Source organism: Macrobrachium nipponense, chromosome 7 (assembly GCF_015104395.2).
Source record: "Macrobrachium nipponense isolate FS-2020 chromosome 7, ASM1510439v2, whole genome shotgun sequence".
Classification (NCBI taxonomy): domain Eukaryota; kingdom Metazoa; phylum Arthropoda; class Malacostraca; order Decapoda; family Palaemonidae; genus Macrobrachium; species Macrobrachium nipponense.
This window is the reverse complement of record NC_061109.1, coordinates 41,208,655-41,227,917: the sequence shown is the minus strand read 5'-3', so window position 1 is coordinate 41,227,917 and position 19,263 is coordinate 41,208,655. Positions and strand designations below refer to the sequence as shown.

Sequence of the window (19,263 nt, the reverse complement as noted above, 5' to 3'; positions counted from 1 at the left end):
AACCGCTAGGTTGTCAATATTAGCGGTTGTCAATATTTTGTTAATACAGTGGTTTATTTGTTGGCATCATTGAGGGTTTTCCTTCAAGGTTTGAGAGATGTACAGGGAAAAATTAAATTGCCCATATGCATGAATGTGCTCCAGTGATTTTGACTATCATGAGGCATTACATCTATGAGGGAGATTTTTTATAAGCTCTGGCATAAATGTATTTTAGAAAATGTTGAAAGATAGATTGCAGGAATACCATAAGAAAGCTGAGGTGGCCTGGAATGCCATTTGTTTTTTCAGGGAGAAAATTATTGAAGTAAATTTTTTTCTCGTAACTGTCGGTCAGGAAGGATTGTATGGGTAGTTTTAGTTACTATTCAGAAAAATTAGTTCTAGGGAAAGGATTTCTATTTAATAGGCACTTCTGTCCCTTATTTAGCGAATAGAAAACCTGAGATGTTTGTATAATTTTATATTTGGAAGTTACACAAGTATGTACACTGATAAAGATCGAGTGGTGTTAATGTCTTGCAAAGTAAATTTATGTCTTGCAAAGTAAATTTAGACATCTGAGTGGTACCATGAAATGTTAATTATATCATTTATTGTTGTTGCTTTTAGTTGGATAGAATTTTGATTTAAAATTTCTGGCTTGCATTTTTCAAGTAAATAATACTGGCTAGACCATCTCTTGCCATTTACTTGGGAAACAGGTTTTTGTTTGTAGTAGAACTTTTCCTTTGAAAAATATTGTTGATTTCTATTGTCATGAATTGCAGCTGACAATGGAAAAAGAATGTTCCACAAATGTTACTTTCTTTGTGGAGTGATTGCACTTGTATGTTGGTGAAACCATCCTCTGGTTTGCGATTTTTTTTTTTTTAACTGTACCTTAGAAATTTTTTTTGTATGAGCTGAAATATTTTTTTAATAGAGTAGGTAAGAGGGAGAGCTCCTGTTTTTGAAATATTGATTTCAAGAACTCCACACAAATATATTTCATAGGAAGAAGACTTGATGACATTAGTGACAGAATTTAGTTGTGCACTTATGTATAGAGATCAAAATCAACGAAAACACATTAGTATCTTAATGTATTGAGGTTAGCATGGGGTGTCCTAATGGTTTAACATTTGGTTTCAAGGTTTTTGATAATACTAATGTCGGTGTACGGAGACTAAAGATGGGTAAGTTAATATTCATGAACTTATTTTTCAAAGCATTATCATGTTAACTTCTTTCATATTTGTGTTTTTCATGAATTTTCTACTTGCTCATTTGCTCTGTTGTAGCCTGTGGTTTTGCTGTACCTGCATTTTTATGCTTGTCAGTGAATAGATCAGTTAGCGCACTTTTTTAAGTTGTTGCTATATGTTGTAATAGTTTGGAGGTAACGACTTATATGCGATGTTTATCATCATCAACCACCCTGTTGTCACAGAAAAAACATTCTTTATAAAGAAAAGTAATTGTTTACCTTGTTTATCAGTCAACAGCCAGCAGTTATATGTTACTAAATTCATGTCTTAATGTTTTACTAGAGCTGGTTGTTAGCATATGTGGTATACGTACCCCTTGATATGGTAATGGATAGCTTGGTGATGGAATTATGCAAGATGATAATGTTGCTCGCTTGTGGTATGCTGTAACCAGAGCCCAAGATGTCCGTTATTTAATATTAGATAGGTTAGAATTAATACATATTCAAGACTTAAATGAATGTTACACCATATGTAATACTATAATTTTTGGTTTTGTTAGAGAGGCTGGTCATAGGATGGGATGGTAGAACAAGACTAGAGAAATAGCCGGTGGCTTCTTTTGGACTATATATTAGGATTGGGTTTTGATGATTTATTGTTGAATATTGTATGGACAGAAAGTTGCCATTGTTGTGGAGCACTAGTGTGAGTAAGCCATATAGGAATATCAAGTATCTATGTGGGTTTTTCATATTTGTTAATTTTTTTTGTCTAGAGCCGTTTTTGTTTTAGCTATAAATTTTTAAGCTAAGTAATTCTTTTATTATATAAAGATAAAAAATTACAAATCCTTTAGCCAGGTCATACTTCTGGTAGGTAGTGGTAAATTTAGTTGTGATTTATAATCAGCCCAATGTTATGTTTTGTATAATGACTTAAGAAATGCATTGAGAGAAATCCTTATTGTAGATGGTAGTGGAAGGAAGGTTTATCATGCTTTTGCTTTTAAAGAAATGAAGTATATAGGCATGTAATATTTTTTTCCCTCATTTGGTTTTGTATTTTAGACTTTGAAGATGAATAGATTATACGTACAGTATATGTAGAATCTATTGGTAACTTTTTTATTTATACTAATTACACATGAATAGAATAAGTTAGATTGCATTCTTTGATAATTTTTTGTCAGGTAAAGTATGGAGTAGGTTATTATAAGCTGTAAAGCTGTCTTTAGGTTTGTTGGCTTTTGAGTATATGCTTAGCCATTGATGATGACAAACTCCGCCTGACAGGTGGTGGAGGTACAACTCCTGTTTCAACTAATGCACACAACCATGCGGGTACCAACAACTTCCGCCGGCAAAATACAGTTGACTCTGCGACCATCAAGGAGAATACTGCTCGGCTGGCACAAGGTGGTGCGCCAACCACAGCTTCACGTTCAGGCGCACTCAAGAACCAAAATATGGCTCCCTTTGACTCAACAGGGGCACCAAGAGCTGGAGGTAGATTTGATTTTTATTTCAAAATATTTTATTTTAATTTTGGAAGGAATTTCTTCAGTGTAATCTAGTACTGTACAGGCATATACAACAGGATGCTTAAGGATAATTAAATGTTATAGTGATATGTTCTTAAATAGAACATTATAGTATGTTTGGTGTCTACAATTATGGTTGTTCTTACCCTTTGCTTAAGAAGTGTGGCTAAGAAAAATGTGTCATTGGTTGGTAATTTTTAAAAAAGGTTTATTGGAATTAGGATGAAGTGTTATTTATATTTTTGACGGTAGTGCTCTTTTGACATCGTGAATTTTTTAAGAGTACAGCAATTAGGCTAGGGTCATTTGCTTAGAAAACACAATGATGACTGGCTCGTCTCCTCAAAGGGTTATATGGCATCCATTCATCTGAATTTTAGTTATATTAATTTATTTTATTTTGTCACCATGCACAGTTTCATTGGTCACATCTGAGCATGACATCACATTATTTTTTGGTTATATACAGTATTGTGTTCACTAAATTTTATACTGTTAAATTCAAGATAAGCTTGTAAAGTGAAAAATGTTTTTTGTTGCTGCGCTCCTTTTATTCTGTAGGCTCGAAACCATTAATTTCTCTGTGTTTATACTATTGTATTGTTAACTGAAGTTAACAAGATCGTGTTTGATTATGTATTTAACAATTTGTATACCAACACTAATTGTTACCATATTTAAATGATAGTGTTCCTATTAGGCTGTCCTGTAAACAGAAGTAGAATATTAGCTGATCCTTACCGCATAGTCCTAACCATTTTGTAAAGAGAGAGAGCTGTGGTGCTTTGTTATAACTTGGCAAAAGTAACAAAGTTCATACAGATTAATTCATGAACAATCATATTGGTTTTGGTGGCCTGGACTTAGAGGGGAATGCATGGTAACTTTCCAGTTTGCCTATAATCATCATTTTGGGCACCAAGAACCAAGATATTTAGATTTTAGTTACATATATAATTGTTTTGGACTTGACCACATAACTGGCAGTATGTAGGTATAAAAAAAGATTTTTTTTTTTATTCCTATTTGAAAAAATTTTTAACTGAAAATTTAACTTTTTGTGATTTACTCACTCATGAAAATTTTTCTTGGTATATATTTTGAAGATGAAGATGATAAGCCAACGCTGATAGCTGCTGCTGATATCATATATTAGGAGAGGCATTATGGTAAATTTAGAATCATATATTAGGAGAGGCATTATGGTAAATTTAGAATGGCTTGGTACCCAATATGATACAGTTATGGCCTTGGTAATTTTTGCCATGGAAAAGTTCCTCATGGGAATTCATGCAGTTTTGAATATCAGTGATGTGCCATTAAAAATTTGTATTTCATAACACTTATGTTGTGATAAAAGTTTTGTAGGTGACAATTAACAGTGAAAGGTGGCTGTCTTTGGGACAAGTCCTGAAATGGTGTCTGGTAATTGCCACTTTCCTGTTTCATGGTAACTCCATTAATCATATCTGTAAGTGGTTCATATAAAAATCCACAAAATTCCAAGAATCCCCATTCTTTTCAATGAGACAGAAGGACGTACTCTCACAACTCATACCTTTTGGACCTTTAGGAAATTGTGAATTAATTGTCTCTTTCCTGGTCCTATGGTGATGTCACAGTTTCTTTATTTAGTCCCCATCTGATGTTCAGTTTGTTCTAGTATCAACCATTATAATTTCTTTCACAACAATTGCCAAAAGAACCACACTATGATGTCATTTATAATTGTGATACAGTAATATGAACCAGAATTAGGGATGATAGCTATATGATGCCCATCATCCAAACCAAAGCAGTTTAGGAGCTGCCATGTTTTTAAATATACTATATTCTGCTTTTCAACGTCCCAATCTGTAAAAAGAGTTGAAATTATGAAACCCTTGATTTCTGACTCTTAGGATAATAAAACCTTACTATCAGCTGCGTAAATACTACTTAGCATAAGCAGCAAAGTTGATGAGGTTGCATTTGTAACCAGTTGGATAATTAATTTCGAGATACGAAATTAATCTGTTCCGAGGCGGCCTTCGTATCATGAGTTTTTCGTATCTTGGACCGCATTTTTCATGTAAAATGGCTAATCCGTTCCAAGCCCTCCAAAAACACCCCAGTAAATTTCATAATGAAGCTAAATTGACCTATAAACAATGAATTACTACAACAATTTGGACCATTCAATATCTAACTTAATACGTACTGCTAATTACCTGTAAATAAAGTATATTAGTGTACATGGTATACAAGAAATACTGTACGTATGTAGTAAAATGTGGAAGCTTACCTTTCGAGTGAGGCTATCTCCGAAAGTGGCGTCAGAGGAGGAGGACAAACGGCAGATACGTACATACACTTAACTTTACGAAACATAAATAAATGTAAGGAAAACACACATAAACTAAACTTTACGAAACACATTAACAAAACTGTAACACACAACTTTACAAAAAACTAATATTAAAAATTTTGTTTTTCTTTGTTTTTTATTTTTACATTTTTTCTTTTACTTTTTCACCACTTTCAACTTTCTGTTTTTAGTATCACTTGGATCTTCCTTTTTGCTTACTCCTACTAAAGGCCTCTGTAAAAAATAACTATCCAAAGGAAGATTGCTTCTGCCTACTTTTCACAATGTACCTGAAACGACTCGGGCAAGCCTCATCAAACTGCGCAAGCATGTGAACCTACCTGTGTAAGCCTCCTCCTCCTCCTCTCCTCCTCCTCCTCCTCCTCCTCCTCTCCTTCTTCTCCTCTGCTTCCTCCTCCTCCTCTACTCTCTCTTCTTCTTGTCTTCTTCTTCTTTCTTCTTCTTCTTCTTCTTCTTCTTCTTCTTCTTCTTCTTCTTCTTTTCTTCATGAAAAGCAGCTAGAATATCCTTAATTTCTGCCGTTGTCATAGGGTCATCGTCCTCCTCCTCGCCGCTGCTAGAGAACTCCTCTTGAACAATGTTATGTTGCATGGCCGGTCATCCGTCATAAGCTCCTATTGTTGCTATTCGAGAAAAGGTCGTTGATGTCGTCATCGTCGACGACCAGCCCCATGGACTTGCCGAGTGCAACGATTTCATCAAGATCTGGTTGCAAAACAGTTTCAGGATAGTCAACTGTTTCTGAATCTACTTCAGCAGCTTCGCCCACGTCGAATCTCTCTAAGTCTCGGGCGGATTTGGCATCAGGCCAGAGTTTCCTCCACGAGGAATTCAAGGTTCGCCTTGAAACCTCCTGCCAAGCTTGGTCAATGAGTCGGATGCATATCACAACATCGAAATGCTCCTTCCAAAATTCACGCAAGGTGAGTTTTGTGGTATCGGTGAAGTCAAAAAATCTCTTGAAAAGATGTTTCGTATACAGCTTCTTAAAGTTCGATATCACTTGCTGGTCCATGGGCTGGAGGAGAGGGGTGGTGTTAGGCGGAAGATAAAGAACTTTGATGAAGGAATACTCCACTAGGATATCTTCCTTGAGGCCAGGAGAGTGGGCAGGAGCATTGTCCAACACCAGCAGACATTTCAGAGGGAGGCGCTTCTCTTCCAAGAATTTCTTCATTGTCGGGCCAAAACAGAGATTTACCCACTCCGTGAACAAAAGCCTCATTACCCAGGCTTTTGCATTAGCCCTCCAGATCACTGGAAGCTTCTCCTTAAGCACTTTGTAGGCCTTGAAGGCTCGGAGTCTCGGAATGATAGACCAGTTGGGGCTTCAACTTGCAATCCCCACTGGCGTTGGAACAAAGTGCGAGCGTAAGCCTGTCTTTCATGGGCTTATGAGGCATTTTTTTCCAAAAAAGGCCAGTCTCATCACAGTTGAAGACTTGCTGAGAACTGTAGCCTTCCTTGGACATCATCTCGTCGAACGTCTTTTTAAAGGCTTCGTCCGCTTTCGTGTCCGAGTTGGCAGCCTCCCCATGCCGCACCACCGAGTGGATGCCAGTCCGTTTATGGAATTTCTCGAACCACCCATGCGAAGCCTTGAACTCTGAGGTTGGCGTTGATGTCCCCTCTCCTACTCCCACTCAGATTGCATAATGAGATGGGATCGAGTGTGCATCCAGCCTAAATGATGAAAATTACCATGTTTTATATTCCATAAGGTTTGGAGAACATTTTACAGAAACATTTAAGTGGATAGAGACTTCATTCTTGACCTCAGAGTCCACTAGAACTGTTGGGCCTTACAGAAAAGAGATTCAAGATTTGAGTATCTTAATCAAAACAAAACCAGTTCTTTCATACGAAGCCTTAAGTAATGAGTGCCCCTTCTCTCAGCTCCATGAATCTCTCTGTCTCGTAGATTTTTCATGAAAGTAAAGTTATTAGTCTAAATAGGACTAAGAGGATTGCTGTATGGTGAGATAGCCTTTTTGTGATTCAGGAAACATCATGGAGCATTAGACCAACTATGTAGGTATGGGGAAGCATAGGCTTTCAATTTACAAAGTTGTTACTTTGTAATATAATAGAATGTTTTTGGCATTTTTGGCAATTGTGACAAGAGATAACAGATTTAAGAAATGCAACTGGATGTCATTTACTATTGCAGAAATACAACTGGATGTCATTTACTATTGCAGTTGTTGAAAAGTATTTCATTATTATTAAAAAGGTATTTGTTTCTCCAAAAACCCATCAATCATATATGGCTTTGTTACTGTGAACAAGGACATCCCCAGTCAAGACAACTTGTAACATGCAGGACAAGAGAGATTCCTGCCTGTGGCCAGATTGGCCAGATGCAGTTTCCAGCATTCCATTTACTCATCTTTACTATTGAAAGTATCAAGATTGTTTTTTACGGGAATGTCTGGTTATTTTTTGTATCTATGGCAACGTTAAATTAATTTTGTGCCTTTACTCACTTTTCCTGGTTTTCTTTTACTTTTCTGAATTTTGTCTGTATTTGTACCGCATGTAAATTTTTAGTTGGAGGGGCTGTTGTTGATTTCTCCCTAAAAGGATATTGAAGGAATTTACCTCGCTTGTTAGTTCCGGTTTGACGAGTGGTTTTAACACTCGGCTACCAACCCGGTGGTCCGAAATTCGATTCTCTGCTCGGCCAACGCGGAATCAGAGGAATTTATTTCTGGTGATAGAAATTCATTTCTCGATATAATGTGATTCGGATCCCACAATAAGCTGTAGGTCCCATTGCTAGGTAACCAATTGGTTCCTAGCCACATAAGAAAAATATCTAATCCTTTGGGCCAGCCATAGGAGAGCTGTTGATTAGCTCCGTGTTCTGGTTAAACTATGATATATCAATCAATCAATACCTCACTTGTTATTCAGTTTTTGCACAAATTTGGATGGGTGTTCATGGTAAACAACTCTGCCCCCACTGGTCAGATTCCCTTATTCCGAGTAAATATTTTATGTTTGTTAGCTATGAAATATAAAAATTTATTAAATTTGTCATATTGTCAGCAAAAAGTTGTACTAAGCATATATTGCTAAAAACTTATATTATTTCTTTGGAGGTATTTTATAAATACATTCATACATAAAGTTAATATATACTCTCTTTAATCTGGGCTGGGACTTATTATTTCCAATTAATTTTTTTAAAATATAAAAAATTTTTCTTTTATAAAATGAGTCGCATAACCAAGAGGAATAGAATTATATAATTTCCTTGTAACAGAATGTCTTTGGAGTAGAGCAGCAAGAATCTTTCATCCTCTCCTTTTCTCTCAAATGGTTTTATAACCAGTCATCTACTGGGTAGCTCTGGCACTGTAAATGACAGACTTCAAAGATGAACCATAAAAATCTTGTTGTTCATATACGAAACAAACCTTTGGTCTAAACATTAGGATTTACTAGCGCCAAGTTGGAAACCAGTAGAATTAAAATTAAACTTGTGCGATCTAGGGACTACTGGCATCTATACCCGGTCACGGGGCATGTATTACCTAGAATGCCCTCGGCGTCCCGTGATCTACCAGTTATCTTGCCCGTTTTTATCCATTTCATTTTCGGGGAGCATCGCCATCTTTGTTCCAGGTGCCGGCTCCCCACGCGAACAAGATGGAAGGTACGTGGGCAGCGCTAGGCCTACCAGGCATACCAACCATGGAAGGTTTGCTGTCACATTATATGGCGTCATGATTCTAGCAGAGTCAGGCAGTGCCTAATATTCATCATCCCCCTGGCTTGCACTTTATTGGAAATAATGCCGCGGCTACGCCAACAACTTCTGTGTTTACAGCAAATGCAGGGATGCCAGCAGCAGCCACCCAGTCTCTCCCTACAAGATTGGTGACGTCACACACCAACATGGCAGACGCGATGACGTCACAGCCTACTGCTTCTCCGTCTACTTCGCTGTCTCCAGACACAAATACACTTTCTAGCCCGGTGTCATCGCTGAGTTCGGTGACGTTACGGCGTGTACCAGTCAAGCGTTGAAGGATACGGGATTTTGTGACTGATCCTCGGGCCAAGAGGAGAAGAGTGAATTCCTCTTCATCTTCAGGCCAGGACTGTCACATCCCAGTCAGCAAGAAAGGCAAGAAGTCATTGGCTGGTAAGCTCAAAGCTAGCGGACGAAGCCGTTTACAAGAGTCCGAACGAGCGAGTGAGTCGATGGTCGCTGGGCTAGCGGCAGACGTGGAGTTGCCAGTAGAGACTACAAAGAGTCCTAGAAAAAGTTGGCAACCTCGTCTGGTACGTCGGTAGGCGGCGTTGTTTGCCTTGATGAAGAAACAAAGTCAAATTCTCTGACGACCGTTGGAGACGATATCAATCGTCATGGAGAGGAAGTTAGCTCGGTTTGGAGAGAGCCTTCATCATGGAGGTATAGGCGAGATTCTCACTCTAGATCCGCGAGTAGAGAAGGAGTGAGGCGGTCTCATTCTCCTGCTGACTGTTCGGGATCGAGCCATTGGTGGTCATCAGAGATCAAAGAGACTGCGGCCGTAGGGGTAGATAAGTAGATTCCTGTTATCCCAAAGATAATTTACTTGGAATGCAAAATCATCCTGCTAGTTGAGGAAAAATTGTCCTTGATGTCTTCACACTGTGGTTGGAGAACACAAAGATTCTCTTCAGAATCCACCATTTTTAGAACTTGACCATGATATACAATTGATAAAAATAATTTAGATTTCAGAACCAGTTTGTAAGAGAACTAATTGCCAGAATTTGTTTAAATGTGTAACATCCAGTTTCAATGGATTTTCTCTGATGCTTATTTCATCCTTAGTTATTATCATAAATCTTAATTAGTCTGTACAAATTTAAAGTTAGAATTTCATATAGTATCAATGCTATCCTTGTTTTTGTTTGTCATATTAACATAAATTTAATATTTTAACAGGGGCTGGAGCTGCAACTAGCCCAGGGGTAGGAAAATCTCGTGTTCAGAAAAGTAACACAATGACCAACAGAACGATGAGTAGTAGTTCGCGTCGCTCAACTATTTCATGTGATCCTAACAAAGCATCGTCAACAGAAAAGACAAATATTACAAATGTTCCAGATTCTGCAAGGTATGTTCCTCACAAGTTTTGTTCCTATGTATATGGTGTGTCCCATGTTAAAAGATACTTCCTAGCTGACGAATTTGTCACAATGTCATTTGAAGGAGCATTTATTCACCCAATGGTGTTAATCTAGTATGATGTGGTAGTATTCATAGCAATTTTGTTTTTGCAGTAAAATGTGAAAAGATGGGACACACTAGTACTTATTTATTTATTTTTTTTTATATTTTATTTTGGTTCATGTAATTTTTAGTTTGTTAGGTGTATGATTGAGTGTAACTGTGTGTGCAAAAGCTAAAAGATTGAATGTTTATGTAGTCATGCACGAGGGTTACTACTTTATGTTAAGACATAGATGTTACTAAATTTCCTTTTAGTAGTCATAATTATGTACTTTTGCAATAGTGAGTTTTAATTTATTGGTCAAATGAAATTTTTTGGCATTGAAGATACAAAGCATATAAGTAAAAATTGAAATTCATGAACCAAAATAAAGGAAAGAATTAATTGACATCAGTTTTTGCTCTTCTTTACTGTTCTGTTCTGGTCTTTTGTGAGGATGAGTTTTGGTTGTAAATGTGCTTCTTGTAATACACCAGCTTAGAGGTTTATGTTATTCAGTTGCTCAGGTATTAGCTGCTAAACATGGTTTTGTTAGTAGTCAATTTTTGTTTATACACTGAACTCTTTATAATCTGGTGTTTGCAAGGGTACTTGATGATGCCTTTTAACAATTTTTATGTAGACTGAAGCCTGTAATTTATGGTTGATGGCAATTAAAGTGGAATATTAAAGAAAGGTCCTCACTGGTTGACCACTTGTGCTCAAGGCCAGCACCTAGAAAAATTGGACAAGTGTTATAAGGAGAGAGAAGTTTGTGTAAAATAGGGCTTATTGGTAATAAACTGATAATTGAATGCTACAACGTTCTATAAAGACTGCCTTTATTTAATGTAAAGAATTTCATATGGTTGGGAAGTGATCTAGGCATTGAAAGAGTAATTTCACTCATACAAAGTTAGCAAAACAGGTTTGGAGCCCCCATTTCAGTGACACTCATTTATTCTTAGACAGCATGATTAAATTTACTGTAATACACTTTTGGGAGTATAGTCATCCTTGTTATAAGAAATACTGTCAGTTGTGAAATCCTTTCTATGTTGTAATGTTTGAAATGGCTCAAGCTCTTGCAAAAAAGAAAGTTATGTTTAGCACAGCTTTTTTTTAGTGCTGTATTTTAAAATTTGCATGTCAATTTGTTATTTGAAACATATAGTTAGTGTTCTGACCCCTCAGCTCTCTGCTTGATGCTCTTTGTTCCCAGTGTTTTTAAGCTTAACCTGTACAGTCATTATTCTAATAGAATTAGTAATGTTTCTGTATATGGAACACTTGTCAGTTTTTCTTGCTAGTAGTTGGCTTAATGGTTAGTGGGGAGGATCTCAGACGGCAGACCCGCTTTTGGTCCCACTGCATTTAATGAGAAACATGACACTTGCAAAAGCGCTCCAGTGATGTTGCTCTGGTTTTTTCCTTGAATATATTTTGATAGACTTTATTACTAAAAGCTTGTGGGTAATGAAGTATTCAGGATATTGCTATACGCTGATTATGCTTTTGATATGTAACTTCTTAAAAAGTACAACATTGAGACTTGTTATAGTTAAGTTAGTCTTTTTAAGTATTTTTACATTTTGACGAAAGGTATCTGCCAAAAATTTCACAGGTGACAGCATTAACGTTAATGTTTTTAAGTAGTGATTTTTCCAGATGTTATCCTCACTTTTGACCAGAAATTGAGCACTTAAGTTTTTCAGCTTTGATTGTGGAAATTTTGTTTGTATTTTAGATACAGCTATGCTGTCTACTGTATGCAGTGTAGTGTATCTGATTTACAAAGTTAACCACAGCTTTTTAGATGCACATTTCTATAGATTATATTAACCATCTACTGTAAGACTAATTTCTGAGACTATAAAAAAAGGAAGCTATTTAGTATAGCAGGATTATTTAAGGGTCTTAAAAGGGCATGAAATAATTGGAAAATTTATCTACTGTAGTCTTGTTAGGAATTTCCCATGAGAATTGTATGTCAAATGTTCTTATGCCTGTAGGGGCTCACAGGGAGAGAGTAACGTGTGTAATGAAGCCATTGTCCACACAGTTCAGGAGTGAGTACAGTTTGTGAACCCCTCAGTTACACCTGTTTTGTGCAGGTTCAGCGTTCTAGGAAAACCTCATTAATATGTTGACTAGTAGCGAAATATAAAAATCATAACCAGAAAATGTTTGGTGCTTTAAGAGTTTTCTTGCGTTTCGTGTTAAGTTACAGTTAATGAGGTTGCAAAGGAAAAGTTTCCAGTTAACATGTTTAAGCCTCATTAATTTCCATCAGAACCATTTTTGTTGTGCTTTGTAGAAAATAGTTATGATTGAAATTAAAGTGAAGTTGAAAGGTGTTGACTGGTGACACTAGAAGCTGCGGCCCATCAAGTTAGTGGAGCAAACTTGCGCTGCTCTGTTTGGTATGACAATACTTAGTCTCCCTTGTTTGTGCTCGATTGACAAATAAGTGTCCCCATGAGATGTCATATTTCAAATTGCTTTACTATATCAGTTTCATCCCAGTTGTGGACAAATAAAACTGCAGCATCAGCTACAGTGAACCTGCATAGATTGTTTTTGGAGTACCTTCTCCCTCCCTCTCCCCTTATTACAGTCTGAAAACATGAAAAAGAAAAGGAAAAATTGTTTGATCTCCACATTATGTCTTGATGCCCAAAGCACTCCACACAAGTTTTTCAAATGCAGCTTTGATACACCTGCATGGACTTGAGGAAAATTACATGATAGTTGTTGCATTGGTTTCTATTAGTATAGTATAACAAAGCTTAAGTGTCATGAAGATTTATGTTTTCCTTATTTGTTGCTTCATCTCACCACCTTAACATCTTCATATTGGTAATGAACACTAGAATCTTAGTTTTTGTAATGTTGGCTTGCAGCCTTTTGTTTAGCCGTATGACTTTTTCTCTAACCCACAAGTGGGTATATTGACGAACTTGCCTCCTGGCTGTACTAAGCATTGTTATGTTGTAAACTACAGCCACATTATATGGGTAAGTATGATTGGGCATTTTGATATTGCTGGCCATACAGTTCTGAAAAGTTGCTGCTAAGATGCTAAGATATGCCATAGTTTATGCTATTGAGAAGGTGCTTTCATCTTACATTTTCTCACGTGGTATTCCCTGTATAAAGGAATGGGGTAGTCTCCTCCAGTCCAGTTGCAGTTGGGGTTATTGTTGTTTGTTCAGGAGCTAGATGTATACTTCCCTTGTTATTGTTACAGTACATAATTTTCTGTGGGAAGTTGGTCAGAAATAGTGATTTTGGCCTTTCAGCCATATTATTAGTGTGTATGTATTTGTAATTGTTGAAGATTCTTTGTGCATTTTTCTTAAATGCCATAACATAGGTTTATTGGGATATTTTTGAAGAGTTGTGCCCCTGAACAAGGAATAATTTTTTTTTTTTTTGGGGGAGAACAGTATTTCCTTTCAGAATTTTCATTACAGTAAATATTTTTGTTGAACAAAATGCTTTTCTTTTAGTTGAAGTGGGCTTTTACTTTATAAATATCATGTTTACTTACATGAGATTTTGTACTAAGATATTCACTTCTAGCCAGTCTTTAGGAACAACTTAATTTACTATTTTTATATTATTTGAAATCTGATACAATTGTTCCTTATGATATGATTAGTTATTTCTTTTTAAAGGTGTTCAGTGAAAATTAATTTTTAGAGGAACATACAAAAAGAATGAAGAAAAAATATTTCTCAGAAAATGTCTACATAAAGAAAAAATGAGTACAGTTTGAATCGGAAAGCAAAGAAAATGTCCTACATCAAATACTGAAGAGAATATTTACAATATTCTATATAAGTTTTATTTACATAGGTAATTTATATAAACAGCTTTCTACAGTGTTAGATTTTTAAAATTTAAATCCTATCATGTTTAAAGTAATATGCTCCATATATTTATACTTTAGTGTTATTTCTCTTTGAATGGTCTGGGTGAAGGTAGTTTTCTAGATTGGGAACTCATCCTGATGCCTTTTAGGAACTGAATAGTTTTAATCTATACTGCATTATGTATATTCATTGAGGCAAAGGAGCAAAAATTGAATATAAAAGTTATGAATGAGGTCCAAGAAACATCATACTTACATCAAATAAAAAAAAAATATCTATGTAAATGTTCTCTCACCAAGTACAACTATAGTATAGTAAATTAAAAAAAATACTTTGGTGCAATTTGTTCCAATTAATTTACATTAAAAAGTATGGAAAAAATGCATGTATTTTTGGTTGGTCTGTAAAGTTCAATCTTTTGGTTGGTCTGTAAAGTTCAATCTGAATTATTGTAGTTACTACTAGAATGTTTAAAGATAAAAAAAAGTAACAAAATGAAGATGATTGCTCTTGGGCTACCCATTATCCAGCAACCTTTAACTGATGTAACATTACTGATATGCTGCATGTTGAAATTTAGTTACATTTATCTTACCATTTATTATTTTCATATAGATTAGTCAATACAAATCATTATATTTACCTTTATGCAATCTTTACCTAGTTGTATTAACATTCAGGAAGCACTGAATTTAAAGATGTACGCAGTGAACTTGATGTAAGGTGGTTGGAAGACAATTAAATTTTGCTCTAAGGTTGGATGGTAGTACACCTGTTTTTATATAAAATGAAAATATACAATTAACTCATTATGAGTGACAACTAGACTGCCATGACTTTGTCGTCATATACACAGGTGACATGCGTTTACAGGGATTACTCATTGAATCTGAGTCTACTATTTTTATGAATAAAATAGTTTTATAAATAATCTTTAGCATGGTGGCAGTGAGGATTTTTTTAAGGCAAAGCTTCCATGAGGAAATGAAAAATCAGTTTGCCAAAAGCTGGGAATTAAGAAATCTCTTGAGCAGGTACTCAGACAAGAAAATGCAGACCTAAAACTTAAGTATTAATAAATAAAGGAAAGAAAATGGGGCAGCATTTTCTACGGAGCAAAATCCTCCGATAAATTAGATAGCTATGGATTGTTTATATAAAAGATAACATAGGACAGAAGTAAGTGCTGTCTTACCCGATACACCTTTTGATTTAAAGTTCTATGCAGATCCACATTTTGGAAATTAACTTGCACAGGAATGCTCTGGCAGTTTTTGACATTTTAAATAATGGGAATGTAGAAATTGGAAACCCTCAAGATTGAAGTAAAATTTTTAAAATGCAGTAAGGAGAAATAAGTTGAAAATAAAAACCCCAAAAATGTAAATTTGTGACAATTCTGTGAACAGAAATGGTAAAATTTTGAAAGAGGAAATGTACGATAAAGAATACTGAAAAAGCAGATGCAAGTTTTCAGAATGTTGAAAAATTGGCAAGATGCAAGTCAGCAAAATGGTCAAGTATACATGTTAGGAAAAGGAGTTAGAAAAAATAGAACTATGGGAAACATAATAGGGAAACTCATGTGGATGTTGTACAGTCTTGAATAAAGTTGTAACAGTGGATGAAAGTTAGCAGTGATTTCATAAAATCAATGGAAAGACAGTTTTGATTCTATATATTAGTGGACAAAGTATCCAGTCATATTGACTCATATTGGTGAAGATTGAGAGCCCCCTACTGTGTATACCCAGTCTTGTACACATTGGCCTCATCATTTTCACTTTGAGCCCAAATCTTAAGCTAGTTAGTGTTCCCTATGGATGCCACAGCATACGACAAAGATACAACCTTTGTAGCAAAAAGAAATATTGTCTACCAAGGCAAATTTTGAGGACTCAAATGTTGGACTAGTAAGATGAGAAAAGTAAAAGGGGATATCTGGCGAAGGCTGGCTCTTAGAACTCGTTACAGAAAGATCTTGACTTGTGGGAGGCACTGCATGAAGAGCAAATAGGGGAACCATTCTAGATGTCAAAGGCATTAGGAGGTTAACTGGGGACCAACAAACTGAAATGGTAAACCTCATGAATGGTACAGAGATAGCAGATACTGTAAGCAGCCCAAGAAAGTCCTATAAAATTGATATATGTGACACTACATCATCAACCAGTGAAGCAGGTACCTGTAGAAGTCAGGAGTTGGCTGAGCATGAATAGTGGAACTTTTTTATTGAACTATTCAGGACATATTTTGGACCATTTTGGTTCCCAGTTGCCCTCCTGTTGCCTTTTAATATTTAGAATGACTTTTTCATGCAGTGCCTTCCACAGTTCAGAAGGTGCATCCTCTGTAAGATCAGCGGGGAAAAACTCACTGAGGGATAGCTGTTCCTCTAGTTATTGTTCTGTGAAGTACTAATGGGATGAATCATCATCATTTTAGGGATTCAAGTGTTTTACTTATGGACCTAAGTTACTTCAAATAAAATTATTTTATGATGAGATTATTCTCACCAATTAACCTGTTAAGCGTCACCCACGTAATAATACGTTTACCGCGATCTACTCGGTAGCGCCTTCAACGGGATATTACATTCAAGACTTTAACTGTGCTTGTCAAGCCGTCAGCCCCGTAATAATACGTTTACTCGTATAGAAAGTGTAGGAACATCATTTGGTAACACTCTCAGCACACGGGAAACTTATTTCCAGCCTGGCAACTCTTTCCTGGTGGTCGCTTATGCTAGAAAACTGCCTGTCCCTGCTGGTTTTCTTTCAATACGCTTCGGGCGTTTATCGAGACAAATTGGATTTGGCGTCTTTCACAATGAATGTCCCAAAGACGAGGCGTATTTCTTCAGGTGAGATCAATCAAATACTAGATGAGGAGTCTGATATTGATAACCTATTTGATGATGAGAGCTCTAGTTCTGAATCCTCCAGTGATGAGAGAGAGAGAGAGTGAGAGTGCTATGATCGCTGATTACAAAAAAAGCGTAACGGTACGTTAGCAGCGAGCTCATCTGGGGCGGACGCTTAACAGGTTAAGCCCCAGGAGCTGTCTTGGCCTTGGCTATGCTAGACCTTCATCTGTAGAAATTATAGAGGATCTAGGGGTATTTTTCTCTGCCCTGCTGCCCTTTATGCCTGACATTAAGTCATTACTAGGGATTCTATTACTCATGTCTGTCCCCATTATTGATGGATTAATATAAGTTTTGTAGACTGCTATGCCCTTATGAATGGGCAGTAGTGAGTCCTTGGTGCCCTTAACCCTTAAACGCCGAGCTGGTATTTCTGAAAGTCTCCCGTATGCCAGCGGCGTTCGCGAGTGAGCGCCAAAGCGGAAAAAAGTTTATAAAATCACAACATGCTTAATTTTCAAGATTGAGTTCATTATTGGCTTCTTTTTTGTCATTGCCTGAAGTTTAGTATGCAACCATCAGAAATGAAAAAAAATATCATTATCATATAAGTATAAATATTGGAATATATGACCGAAAAAAAATTTCATATTGTATACAAATCGCGCTTGCATTGATTTTGATATATAACAAATTGTAAACCGATCAAAGCAACACAGAGAAAATATTATCACAATATGATACATGAATTCGTAACGTGTAGACGTAAGAAAGCTCTTTTCAAAAATTCACCATAAATCAAATTATTGTGCTAGAGACTTCCCGTTTGTTGCAAAATGAAGGTAATTGATTGAATATTACTAGACTGTAAGTGTTGTAGCTTACAATTGCAGTTTTCGACCATTTCGGTCGAGTTAAAGTTGACCGAAGGTCGAGTTTTTTCTATTTATCATTATTTATATGGAAATAATTCAAAACTGATAAAAGCTACAACCATGGGTTGTTTGTTGTTGTATTCTAAATGAAATTGCACACATTTTCATATAAAGAACTTTATGTAACGGCTAATTTAAAATGGTGCAAACATTACGACAATCGGATGAAAAAATTTATGATTATTTTGGAAGAGTTACTGCGCGGACGTAAGGAAAAAGTTTTTTTTATAAATTCACCATAAATCGAAATATTGTGCTAGAGACTTCCAATTTGTTGCAAAATAAAGGTAAATGATTGAATATTACTAGAATGTAATAGTTTTAGCTTACAATTGCGTTTTTTTACCATCTCGGTCGAGTCAAAGTTGACTGAAGGTTGAAATTTGGCACTTATCGTTATTTCTATGAAAATATTTCAAAACTGATAAAAGCTACAACCATGGGTTGTTTATTGTTGTATTCTACATGAAATTGCGCACATTTTCACATATAAAACTTTATGTAACGGCTAATTTAAAATGGTGCAAACATTACGACACTCGGACGAAAAAAAATTATGATTTTTTTTTGGAAGAGTTACCGCGCGGACGTAAGGATTTTTTTCTTCTCCCCCCCCCCCCCCCATAAATTCACCATAAATCGAAATACAGTAGTACCTCGAGATACGAAAGGCTCAACTTACGAAAACCTTGAGATACAAAAGCCAATACAAAAAATTTAACAGCTCTACATACATAAAGTTTTCAAGATACGAAAGGTTTCTGAAAGTCTGAGATTCGCCCGAACCACCAATAACAATTTTGAAACTTGCGCGCCGCCAACTTAGTAGACTCGCCACCATCCTCCTGCTCTCCTATTATTGATTCCTGATGCTAGTCACCGCCATGAGATCCTTCTCTCCTATTGGACAGCATCCCTCCCATCATGCATCTCCGTACGTATACGTGGTGGCGTGCCTACCTCGTCCACTTCGTACCAGCATCGTTACTTATACGTAAATTACGTACAAGATAACGTAGTCATGGGTCCCAAGAAAGTTGAAATTCACGGAAAGAAGCGAATGCTCTCTTTGGAGACAAAGATGGAGATCATCAAGAAGTATGAAGCTGGTATGCGATGAGTGTGATCGCCAAGGAATGCGGCCTGGGTAACGAGGCTTTAGTTCACCGAGTGGGTAAATCTGTGTTTCGGCCCGACAGTGAAGACATTTTTGGAAGAGAAGCGCCTCCCCATGAAATGTCTGCTGGTGTTGGGCAATGCCCCTCCCCAC

The 19,263-nt window shown here is 36.4% G+C and overlaps 1 protein-coding gene across 26 annotated transcripts in view; it reads left to right on the top strand.

The window, feature by feature from the left end:
- Nucleotides 1-19,263, top strand: part of LOC135217485 (MAP/microtubule affinity-regulating kinase 3-like) — a 214,965-nt gene that overhangs the window by 135,982 nt on the left and 59,720 nt on the right. For 22 of the 26 annotated variants that reach the window (XR_010315152.1, XR_010315151.1, XR_010315150.1 and 19 more), the window contains 2 exons: nucleotides 2,486-2,698; nucleotides 10,047-10,218. Coding sequence is in view for 22 of the 26 variants with exons in the window: in XM_064253418.1 (XP_064109488.1) it covers nucleotides 2,486-2,698; nucleotides 10,047-10,218 (385 nt within the window). In the remaining 4 variants the exon portion in view is untranslated. Of the gene's footprint in view, nucleotides 1-2,485; nucleotides 2,699-10,046; nucleotides 10,219-12,326; nucleotides 12,384-19,263 lie in introns of all 26 variants that reach the window. The other 4 variants (XM_064253423.1, XM_064253421.1, XM_064253427.1 and 1 more) reach the window with 2 other exon arrangements.